The sequence below is a fragment of the Epinephelus lanceolatus genome, chromosome 14 (genome assembly GCF_041903045.1).
Source record: "Epinephelus lanceolatus isolate andai-2023 chromosome 14, ASM4190304v1, whole genome shotgun sequence".
Classification (NCBI taxonomy): Eukaryota; Metazoa; Chordata; class Actinopteri; order Perciformes; family Serranidae; genus Epinephelus; species Epinephelus lanceolatus.
The window spans coordinates 34,608,561-34,620,749 of NC_135747.1; the positions used below are offsets into that span (position 1 = coordinate 34,608,561).

Here is a 12,189-nt window from a genome sequence, read left to right on the forward strand (position 1 = left end):
CTATACACTCCTTTTCACTTCCATGCATGGCAACACACAGATGTAGAGCTAACATAGTGCTATGGGGTTGTGTGCAACCTACTTCCTGGTCAACAGGTCCCATGCAGAAAGCGAATGAACAAATCTCCTCTTATTTCAGTTAGTATCAATGGGTGCGGTTACATGATGGCTTCTCATTCGGAATGAAATAAATCTGAATGAAATCATTCAGAATTAAAGTTTTTCCAGGTAGTTTACATGAGAAATATTCATTCCGAATGAGGGTTTACACAGGAGATCAGTTTAATCGCCTTTTAATCGGCTGTATTCAGGTCTGTGCAAGGTTTGGGGCAGGGAAGGTATCTGATTGGATAGGAGGCGGGGCGGATGTTACATGTTAATGTTTATCGGAAGAAAACACTGTAGTCCTTGCTCCGGATAACAAGATGCTTGACGACGCTGTTCTTTTCTTTTTCAGGCTTGTTTTGCTTATATTCTTGAAGTAGCAGTACAACAACAACCTTGTTCTGCTAATGCTTCGTCTGTTGAGGAGGAGGAGAGAGGTAGAAGGTCGAAGAAGGGAGATAGAAGACCGTGCTGTGGCGTACGGAAACCGGTGAGTGCAACGAGTCTGACTGCTTTCTCTCAGCCCGTTGCTATGTGCGCTGTATACGTCATCGAGCCAGAAGGGCAAGGAAACGAGCATGCGCAGAAAGACCGGCATGAACTTAAAGAGGAATGAGCATTTACATGCACAAAATTCTTTCATTCGGAATGACAAACGGAATAAACCACCCCCTTTAATCGGATTTAGTTTTCAATCGGAATGACCGTTTACATGACCACTTTTAATCGGAATGGCCTTTCATTCCGAATGAAAGTGGAATTGAACTGTCCATGTAAACGCACAAAGTGATTTGTTAGTTATCAGAAGCCATTGTTTTCTTGTTTTTGCCTTTTTCTTTGAAACATTTGCAACTGCTCAAGAGCACTTTTACCAAGATATGAGAAAAACATCTTATTTTTACAGTCCACAAATTGTTGTTCAAAGCGAGTAAACTAGTTTTAAATTTGAGGAACATAAAAAAATGAACATCTTATAATCAAATTTGAATTATTGTATATTTTACAGTACATATACTGATTGGGTTATTACGTTTGTGGGTTAAAGAAACACAATTTGTCCATTGATCTTAATCAAGACTGTAAAAACCCTTGAATGGCACTGCGTGTGTTCAGCTTCTTTGATTCTTTGGTGATACAAATTTGAGGTACTTTCACTTTACCTTACTCATGTTTTAAGAGATAAGATAAAATTTTAATGATACCACACCGGGGAAATTCACATGTAACAGCAGCTCAAACAGCACAGATAGAAAAGCAAGTTGAATGGCAACAGAAAATTATAGAATATAAAATATATACAGAAAGATATATATCAGAATTAGAAAAATATAAAGTACTAAATTTAGACACAACTAAACACTTAATACTGTTTAAACTATATACACCTTTCACTTATGTACATATGGAAAAAAAGATCAATCTCATGCCACTTTTAACTTTTACGCCACTTCAGAGGGAAATAATGTTCTTTTCATTCAAATATTTGATCATTTTTATAACTAGTGATTTTACAAATTAAAATCTTTGCAAACAAACCACACTAAAATATACGTCTCTGAATTTCCTGTAACACCAGCACTAACACTGACAAATCACATTTACTTTAGGTTTCTTTACCAGAATGTCAACTTCACTACTGCTGAAGTTCCTCTTCTCCTCACAGCCTTTTTGTTTGTGGCATCTCTCCATTTTCTTGAACATGTGCCAGAGTCTTTGCACACAGCACAACACCTGCCCTTATATGGTGTTTAGGGGGCGTTACCTGTGCTAACAGGTTACTCATGATCAAGTTCATCATTCAGCACACCTGGGCAGATTTGGATAGTTAATCTGGTGCATCTGGGGTTGACTTCTCTTATTTTTATCTTAAAAGAAAATTAAGAGAAAACATAAGTGAAATTTAAAACAGTGTTGCTGCATGAGGCCCTGTTTCTGTTAAAAGATAAATATATATTTATCCTCAGGGTAAATTCAGGTGTCGCAGCAGCACAAAGACAGACACAAGTACAGATGAACAGAGGCATAAATAATGATAAGAAGAAGAATATACACATAGAATAAGAACAGAAGTAAAAATAGAAAAGAGCAATCAAGGACAACACATCAAATATAGTGACAGAGGTGTGGCTGATGGCAGTGAGTCAGCAAGTCTACACCAGAATATATAATGTGATTAAGTTTTGATATTCATTGTGTTGATTGCTTCATAAAACATAAGAAATAAGGGTTAAATCACAGTTTTGACCATATTTACATTCACATAAATATATTTTCATATATAAATGAAAAGTACGCATAAACAGTTTCTGAAATGACAAAATGTATTTTTATTTTATCATTTTATTATTATTATTAGTAGTAGTAATAGTAATAGTAGTAGTAGTAGTATAAGTATGATTATTAATTCATTAATTAATTTATTTGACTATTTTTTTAGTTTTTGTTGTTTACGAACATTACGAATGCAAGAAAGCATTTAACATAATCAGAAAATATTAATATCTTGGATTTCGTGTGTGTGTGTGTGTGCTATACTGTAATAAACAAATGTTTTCATTATAATTAGTCCACTTATTATTTTTTCTATTATCCGTTCAGTCTCATGAAAGTATATTTTTTTCTACTTTTTTCGACAGTTAAACTATTAACCATTATTTTTTTCTATTAACTGTTTGGTCAGGGTGTCATGAAAACATCTCAAATATACATCATAAATTGCCAGATGACAAAATAATGTGCTCAAAATTCCTATTTAATCTGATCAACAATTCAAAACTCAACTGTTGCTCAATCTGGAGACGTCTGGTCACCACTTAGATGTACTTTTTCTGTTTTTATGATTGAACTGAAGCTTGATTAACATACAAAAAGCAATACATCATCAATCAATCAATTATCAAAACACCCATTGATTAATTATTGTATCCATGTCTTTGTGTACAGGAAAAGCTTCGTCATCATCATCAGAAAAACTGACCCACTAAATCAAATTTCAGCCTCCAGAAGTGTCTCACCTCCAGTTTTAGTCCCTCATCAATCTGTCTCATCACAAAGGAGGATTATGGAGATTTTTCATTTGCAGACGCTGAGTTTTTAGGAATTATCGTGCAGTTTGTGCCTCAATTTTCCCCAGATTAAAACATTTTGAACAGAAACAGTCTCATCCTGTGACATGTTTCACTGGCAGGTTGATTATTTATGCAAAAGCATTCATGCATTCATATTTACCTTTAATTTCTTTGTTATCCATAGTATTTAATATCGTTGCACTGTTTTTACATTTAAATTTAATCATCTTACATTTGCACTGCCACCATTAGCACATGTTTGAGAGTGCTAAGGCGTAAGTTTCTTTTCAACATTGGGCAGGACACATGAAATGAAGGAGTGTCAAACACTTAATTTCCTGAAATGGTGACTTTCCAAGGACCAGGTTTTGGCCTTTTCTGCATCAATTTATAGTGTAAATATATTTAATCCTGTCATTATAAAAGTCCTCTGCTACTGTCATGTTGTTATTGGAGGATGGGGGAACAAATGCACATGTGCTAAATACTGAGGGGCCCTGTCCCCTGCGTCCCCCCTGCAGCTATGTCACAGTGACAGTTCTCTGTAGTCCTTTTACTGCTGTGTGTTTTTATTCTTTATCCCTGTAGAAAATCTACTGGGATAAAATTCCCTTGGGAGTTAATAAAGCATCTACCTTTCATATATTAAACATTATTCCATAAGTGAAGTAAAACTGGAGCAGCAGCATCATATAGTGACACACACACACACACACACACACACACACAGTAAAGCTGCAGGTCACCATACCGTCCTCCTCAGGCTGCAGACTGTGTGTTGTGTCTTACTGTGCACAGTTTGGAGCTTTTCCAAACTCAGTCACATGTGATCACATCACTGAACAAAGACGATCAAAGGCCTGCTCTGGATGTTTTGTGTAGATCTGCATTTTACTGAAATGTTTGTCCCTGTTTTATTTTAAAAAATACTGTTGAGAGGGAAATGGCGTCAGTGTGAGGCTGCCTGAGTATGATGTCACACCAAAACAGTTACTGCAGCTGCTCAGACCTTATGATAAAGGTTCATATTTAATTTGGATTATTTTTATCATCACTGCTGAGGATTTAATCACATATTTATGGTGGGAAAAAGGCGTTTGTGGATTTTATAGTCTAGTAAAAATCCTTAAAACAGCTCCATCTAAATTTTTTTTTTTTTTAAAAATAAGGGCAGTTACTTTAATTTATATGTTTTTTTTAATATATTAAGCCTAAAAAATATATTATTTGATTAGGAAACGATGGAACATTAAATATCACCACACCAATCACAACAACCTCAGGAGAAAAAAAACGCTCTCTGATCCTCTGAAGGGCGTTTTGACAGAAAATGGCGCAACACTCTGCACCAGGACATCTCTAAAAAATAAAACAACGAATTAAAAAACTAATTTGTGTCTCATTTTACTTTACATGCTGGATTATATCGAAACCGACTCTATAATAAAAACCACAGACGGAAACGCTGAAGGTTAAAATCAGGCCGCAGTTGCAGGCCTGCAGTAATCCGCAGGCATTAAAGCGACCCTGCACAACATTTACAACGCACTGCAAATTTCCACCTCATATATTTCATCACAGAACCTCACAAAATATATGAGGAAATATAAATATATATTTAGCGCTTTGCAGGTGCGTTGCAGTAAGTGTGCGTAAAGACGCAAACGAATTTTTGGATTAAATCCACTTCCAAAATCGATAAGAAACTCTTTGCTTTGTTTTGCAGGAATAATCAGGGCTGCAGCAGGTTTGTGCATTTATAATTGACATCATAATTAAAGCAGACTGTCCAGGTCCTTTTTTTATGTTTTAATAGGAAGGTATTTTATGTGGATATCACTGGAATTGACATTAAAAACAAAAATAAAATGAACTCACGCTCTCTGCACCGGTTTTCTCCTCTTGCGTCCTGCATACATGACGGATCTTCTTATATAAGCTTCTGATGAATCCCTCAGAAATACACAGAGCCTCTGTCTCCGCTACATGTAAGCCACCAACAATATTCTGCAATAATCCTCCAGATCAGGACCGTAAACACATCCTTGAAAATTAATACAACAAATAAAATTTAAAAAAAATATCCGAATAAATAAGTTAACAGGACGCCTCTGCCTTGTTTTATGGGCCGCTCCTCTCAGGAGTTAAAATAAAATCTGCAGAGGAAAATAAAACCAGACGCAGCAGAATCCGAGGAGGATGACTGAGGGAAATAACGACACAGTTGTCCCATCTGCCCTCACGACATGATCAAGTTGCTCCAAGTAAAAAGGCGATGTTGAGTTTTCATCCTCATGAAGAGAAACAGGATGAGATTATGAGAGAGGAGCCGCAGTGTGCAGATGGATCCTCCTCCTCCTCATCATACACTTTATAAATACAACTATAAACTTGACTCAAACGCAGCAGAAGCTTCAAGTATTTACATTTTATCATCTACATCAGTGCTGCACTTCAATTAGCGCCGGACATGAGCTGCAAGGGGAGGAGGGGCACCGGGTGCGCGCATTCCACTGGCGGGCACGCCCGACACAGATTTCTAACGGGAGCGCGCTCCAGAAGCTTCTTACGAGTTGCAGCAGAGGGGGCAGGAGGCAGGCGCGGGCACGTGGGAGAGTCTCCTGGAAACACAGGCCGAGCGTGTCCACGCCGGCGCGTCCCCGAGCGGGTAGCAGCGTCCAATCAGCGCTGAGATGAGGGATGGTTTATGTTGAGCCTGCCGGTGGCCCGGGCTGAATGTGGGTCAGGGGTTAGACTTTAAATAATGTAACTGAATTCATTTCTACACTCAGAGGAGCTCTCTGTGTGTTTACCTGCAGAGATGTTGGGAAATAACAAGAACCTGCTGTCAGGAATCACCATGAGGCTGAATCTATAACAATCAATCTGCAATACAGATATTAAAAATGATTATTTAAAGCCACTGCCTCATTGTTCAGCTGTCCAGCTTACAGCTGAAGTAATTTGGTTGTTGTCACACATTGACATTTGGTCATGAACATTCCACATCCACATATGACGTGCAAGGTACCCTGGGTGTGCTGGTTGTTCACGTTCTGAGACGTGTCAATTTCAGCCTGTTACATGCATTGTCTGTTTTTAAAATACACTCCATTTTCAGTGACTTCTGGCATCACCAACAAAAAAAAGCCATCCATTCATGTCTGCATGACACATGGCTATTGTTCAACGATGCCTGGCAGAGTCTGGGGAAAGGTGGTTGGACAACAACGACAGTTAAGACGGCGAATGCTGACATTCACCCTGGAGGCCGGTGTTTCCTTCCCGTTCTTTTTTCCTCGACCTAACCATGCACATGCGTTGGCTTTTTGTATCAGGCTGCAAACATGTTTATTTCTGCTATAAAGTTGGGCATGTTAGCATGGGGGTCTATGGGGATTTATTCTGTTTTGGAGGCAGCAAACAGCTGTTCGATGAACTGCAGTTTTTGGCACTTCCGCACTGGCTTCATTTTTCAGCCTCAGAGGCTGCTGCTGGTGGGGAGTACCAGGGCATTTTTGCCTTTAATGGATAGGTCAGCTAAGTGTGTGAAGGAGGAGAAAGAGAGAGGGACTGAGTCGAACCCTTTGTACATGGGGCGCCTGCTCTAACCACTAAGCCACCGACGCCCCGGCAGGTCATATCATGGGGAAATATTCATTTTCTTTGTATTAAGATCCGGTCATCATTTAGGTTAAATTAAAGAAAAACATTAATTTGATTTTATAGGCATTTTTACAAGAGACAGTTTGTCATGTCAGGTGGAAATAATAATGTTAATGACGGCTGTGTTTCATGTAGACTGGTCAGTTTGTCTCATTTTCCTACCGAGGCTGCCAGCTGCTGTCAATCAAAAGCAGACACCAACACGCCCTCAAGAGGAACAAGAGCATTTCAAATATACTGTTTTCTTCTGTTTCAAAGTTTAAAACTATTGACAAATTAAAGAACTCATTATTCTTAAATGCGAAAAGACATAAAAATATAGATGAAAGTTAGAACAGATTCCAGATTTAAACCAGAACCTATGAAATAATTTAAATACTTTGATAAAAAAACAAAATAATAATAATAAAACAAAGAATGTGATCAAGTGTTTGAAACAGACTCTTCATACACACTGAAAAAAAAAAAATAAAAAATTTAAAAAAAAAAATACAATACAAGAAATCCCTGAAACTGCATTGAGACCTTTATGCTGGAAAAAACTTTTACAGAAAATATAACTGAGCAGTTTGCAGAATAAATTAAATATCAATTATTCAAATAATTTGCCTCGGGGAAAGTTGGACTCATGATTTCAGTCCTGCCCGATTGTGTGAAAACAGAGGTGCACAGGTTTGACGTTATTGTGTTTTGACAGCAGACAAAAACAGATATGTCTCCATGTTCATCTATGGACGTGCATACATTGAGTCACATGACCCGATCGACCCCCTGAGGGTGCTGAAGACCCCCACAACACATGTAGGAGGAAAACTAGGCCAACATGCCGATAGGTTGTATCATAGTCGACTACATTTAATTAGCGTCTCATTTCTAAATAAAGTGGAAACTGTTTACAGGGATTAAATGCTTATATGGATCAAAAAGGTTCTGACATCCCCAAATGAATGCTGTTTAAATAATTCAGTTAGAGTAATCAAGTAGTCAGCTTACAGTGTTCATTTCGGTCTTTTTATACAAGTTGTGAGAGTATGTCCAATACATGTGAGCGGGGATTTGATGTCCACATATTCATAAATGAACAAGCTACTGAAATTAAAACCTTGAAATGTGTAGTTGGGCCATAGGTCACTGATAATGATGTTAAGGGATTGGCTAAGGGCTTCTTCATAATCTCACAGTACTAAAAGTTGTAAGACAGGGTCCACGACCAACCCTGTCTCACTCTGAAGTCGTTGAAAACTCAGCAACTTCTGGTGTTAGACACCAACAAAAAAAATCTGTCCTTTCACATCGGCATGATTCGCTGCCAGTTGCTGTTATTGTCGCCAGGGGGAACCAGGGTGGGCCAACAATCAAAGTTAAGGTGGCAAAAGTCCGAGTAGGGCAGGCTGGAGGGGCAACCATCGACTTTCACCCTTGAGGCTGGTGTTTGCTTCCCATATGATTGTAAAGCCAAACCATGTTCTTGTTTCCTAAACCTAACAACATGTGTTTGGTGTTGAAGGACAGAAAAGTCAATTTGTGGTGTTGCACTGCTGAAGTGCTTTTATTTTGATAGAGACTATATGCAAATTGTACATTTCTGGTGAAAACAGAAGTTTATTTTGAAAGAAGACAATGCATGTAACAGGCAGAACTTGGCACGGTGTCCCAGAACATTAACAACCAACACACTCAGGGTACCTTTCACGTCATCCATGACGTCTAAGATAGTCAGTTGCTATGTGAGGGCGGTTTGCAAGATACTCATGCTGCCTCATGACTGTGCGCTACCTCAGTGACCTCTGCAGGACTCAGGGTAAAGCTTCCTCTGAGCCCTCTGATGCTGTCTGCTCCACAGAGACCAAACTTTCCCTCCACTGGTCAGCTGTCTCTACAGTCAAGGTCAGCATGAACAAAGCTCTGCCTCGCACTCCAAAATCCTCTGATGGTTTCCCATAACCTCTTCACAGCCTCATCAAGCTCCTCTCTCATATCTCTGCAACCTCAATCGTTCCTCCAACACTGGTGTCCACCAGTTTCTTGAGTTGCTGCCACAACAGGCATCACTTATCCTCCAGCCAAATCTCTGAGAAAGATAAAACAATGGCCCACTGCAACTTCATGTCCTCAACCTCCTTCAGCTTACAACTACTCGCTCTGCCATCTGCCACAGGTAACACTCATCTCCTCTGACTGACTGTAGCACCCTTGAACGTCCTCAGCACAGCAAAAGCTGCAGTTCTTCTTGTCTTCTGACACCATAAAAAAACAATGCTCATATTAAGCTAAGACGACTCAAGAGAAAACTTGATGAATGTTTTCTAAATGCTGCATGTGTCGTCAAATTGGTGAAGATGTTTTTTTCATTTTCATGTTTTCTTAATTTGCAGTGCGTTGAGCTCTCAGGGCCACCGTAGAAAACGCTCTGACAATTCTGGATGTTGGGCGCATGCGTCAGCGTTGTGGTTTTCTGCCAGAAGTTCTCACACTGACACAGAGTGAAATAAGTTAGCATTTCAATGGGTTTCTAGAATGGGTTTTTGGTTAGAAAATACATCCGTGAAAACCCAATTCTTGGATTTTGAATCTTTTCTGCATCTTTAAGAAGGCAGTTGCTAACCAGTGGCTAAATGAGACTCCAGAACGTCATCACGCAGCATCGTTATGTCATGCGACTGTGGTGTAGTTCGTTCATAGCCTAACGTTAGCTTTTTACTCCTGGCGACTGCATTTAAGCTTCAAAATCATAAAAATGATGTTCATTTATTAAGATTATCTTGTGGAAAAAAACGTGTAATTTTCATAAACATTTGTTTGCTACAAAGCTTAATTTCATAATAATCCAAAATCCAACGGAAAAATCCAAAAGGCATTTTGACGAGTGAACCAGGGAGACGCTAACTTCCAGGTCGGCCTACAGAAAAACATCATTCCTGGAGAACTCTATTTGACACTGACATTGTCATCCAGGTCATCATACATATATGTTTTTATCAAGGTTTTAGCCATCGACTGCTCAGATCATAAGTTTTAAGCATCAAGTAAAACACACAAGCCTTCCTTTTGACTTTGACTTTACTGTGTTTATATCTTTGCCCTAACACACAGCTCTGCAGAAATCTGTAGGTACGTGCCCTTCATGCCTGCAGGAGTTTGGGGGTTGGGACAAGAAAGGCTTTTGTGTTTGTTTAGACACTGTGTGTCTCAGGGGACAGACACCACCACAGCTGTAAATGTGTTTTCCATGCTCCAAGCACAACACAACGAGGAAGAAAGAAAGCTGTGGTTCTTTTTAGTCTGTCTGCGAGTCAAGGTCATTGTGTCGGCCTGCGGGGGAGCCGTGCACTCAGCAGAGGAGTCCATTCAGACTGGAAGGAGCACATCAGGCTCGTGGGGATGGGACTGTGACAGAGTTTCTTCCATATACCCATTCCTCATGGGAACATACACACACAAAACAAGACAGCTGCCACGTGTCCTCCCGGGCATCATACACAAAGTGGTTCTTAGGACACAGACAATACTGCGGCACAACAAGTGCTGCGTAGTTTAAGTTAACATGTTTGTGTAGTTAGGAGTTCTCTTAGTGTTTGTGCATGTTTTAAGAGAACCATAATTACACGAGGAGATGCTTCTCGACGGGGTAATAAAAATGATTTATCACGAAACACACAGACAATAAACGATGCCCCCTGATTCATTATAGTGCCCAAGGAGTGTATTTCGACGCCCTGGGAGTGAGACCAGGCTGCTGGATCAGTGACCTCTCAGTTGCAAATTGGAGTCGGTTGCTTGGACCCCAGAATACTTGCTTGAAAGTCTACTCCTATTTTTTAATTTTTAGATCCATTTTACATTTTCTTTTGTTTGTTAATAGAGCAGGTTAACTATTGTATCACAGCCTGTCAACACCCCGACCTCTGAACAATCAGATCACTCAAGTAAAAAGTGAACAAAAATCTGGAGTCTCAGGTAAAAACAGAGGAACCTATATATTGTTATATCCTCCTGAGACCCTGCGTCCTCATATAAGGACATCACATTTTGGGTTTACTTCACCTTTTACTTTATTCTACTTAAAGGGGAACTAATGTTTTCTTTCAACCTGGGCCCTATTTTCCAATTTACTTTTGTCTAAATGAGTGATAGGATGTTCAATATTTGACATTTCTCCAGTACGAAGCTAGGGCTGACCTGCCTGCAGCCCGTGAGCGCGCGCTATATTAAATAATAGGGCACTGGGACAGCTCCTTTAGCTGGAGTCGGACATGTTCCTCTGCCTGTTGCTGCTCCCTCTGTCCCCTCGTCCGCTCTTCACTCTCAATGAGCTCTGAGTCCATGTACGTCCGTGTACGTCCGTGTACTCCGCGTTCAAATAAATACAGACGGTCGTCAAATTCAAATGGCTCATCCAGATCCAGTTGGTCAAAATCGGGTAAAAATGTTTGTTGTGGCAAGTCAAAACATTCACTCAGAGTGAAAGTCTGGCTCTGAAATCTCACGTCTCGCGAAATTCTTCTTCTTCTTTGGTGTTTTACGGCAGTTGGTCTTGCGAGATTTGAGTTGCTGCAGGAAGTTACCGCAGGAGTGACCTTACAGTTGGTCAAAATCGGGTAATAAATTCAGCCATGACTACTCCAAACAGAGTAACTCCTCGCGTTTGTAAGGTCACTTCCTGCAACAACTCAGATCTCGCGAGACACAGACGTTCATTTCTCCTTTCCGTTATGTTGTCGGATAATTATACTAACAATCCGAGCCTATCTGTGTGAAAAAAATGCACTTTAAGTGGACGTATTTTGATGTTGTTTGACGCTGTCTGAGTGCCCTATTATTTAATATAGCGCGTGTTCACGGGCTGCAGGCAGGTCAGCCCTAGCTTCGTACTGGAGAAATGTCACATATTGAACATCCTGTCACTCATTTAGACAAAAGTAGATCGGAAAATAGGGCCCAGGTTGAAAGAAAACATTAGTTCCCCTTTAACTCAGACCTGTTGTCCTCGTTCCTGGACACTTTTTTGTGCCATCTAGTGGTCGTAAGAGCACAATACACTAATCCATGTAAAAACAAGATGGCAGCCATCTCTGCCAAGTCAGTCTGCAGCAGATCCAGACACAAAAGTGGACAAGGTCCAAAACCTGATCACATTTTATGGTTGAATCTTGTTTGTTTGTGATTAATAATGTTTGTATTTTGATAACTACATAAATTTGACCAATTTTAACAAAAGTAACAAGAATAGATACTGTTAATTAGGAAGTACTCGTTACAGGATATTGAGACTTAATTATTAGTTACTATTACTAACTTTAGTTAGTTAGCTATTACTAACTTTAATCCAGCAGTCATATTTAATCATCTC

The 12,189-nt window shown here is 39.6% G+C and overlaps 1 protein-coding gene across 1 annotated transcript in view; it reads right to left on the reverse strand.

Annotated features, from left to right (window-relative positions):
• Positions 1-5,627, reverse strand: part of LOC117251540 (aryl hydrocarbon receptor-like) — a 68,488-nt gene extending 62,861 nt beyond the window's left edge. Inside the window, exon 1 of the mRNA XM_033617950.2 lies at positions 5,052-5,627. Coding sequence (XP_033473841.1) covers positions 5,052-5,092 — 41 coding nt within the window. The 5' untranslated portion in view covers positions 5,093-5,627. The remainder of the gene's footprint in view (positions 1-5,051) is intronic.
• Between the last annotated feature and the right edge of the window lie 6,562 nt (positions 5,628-12,189).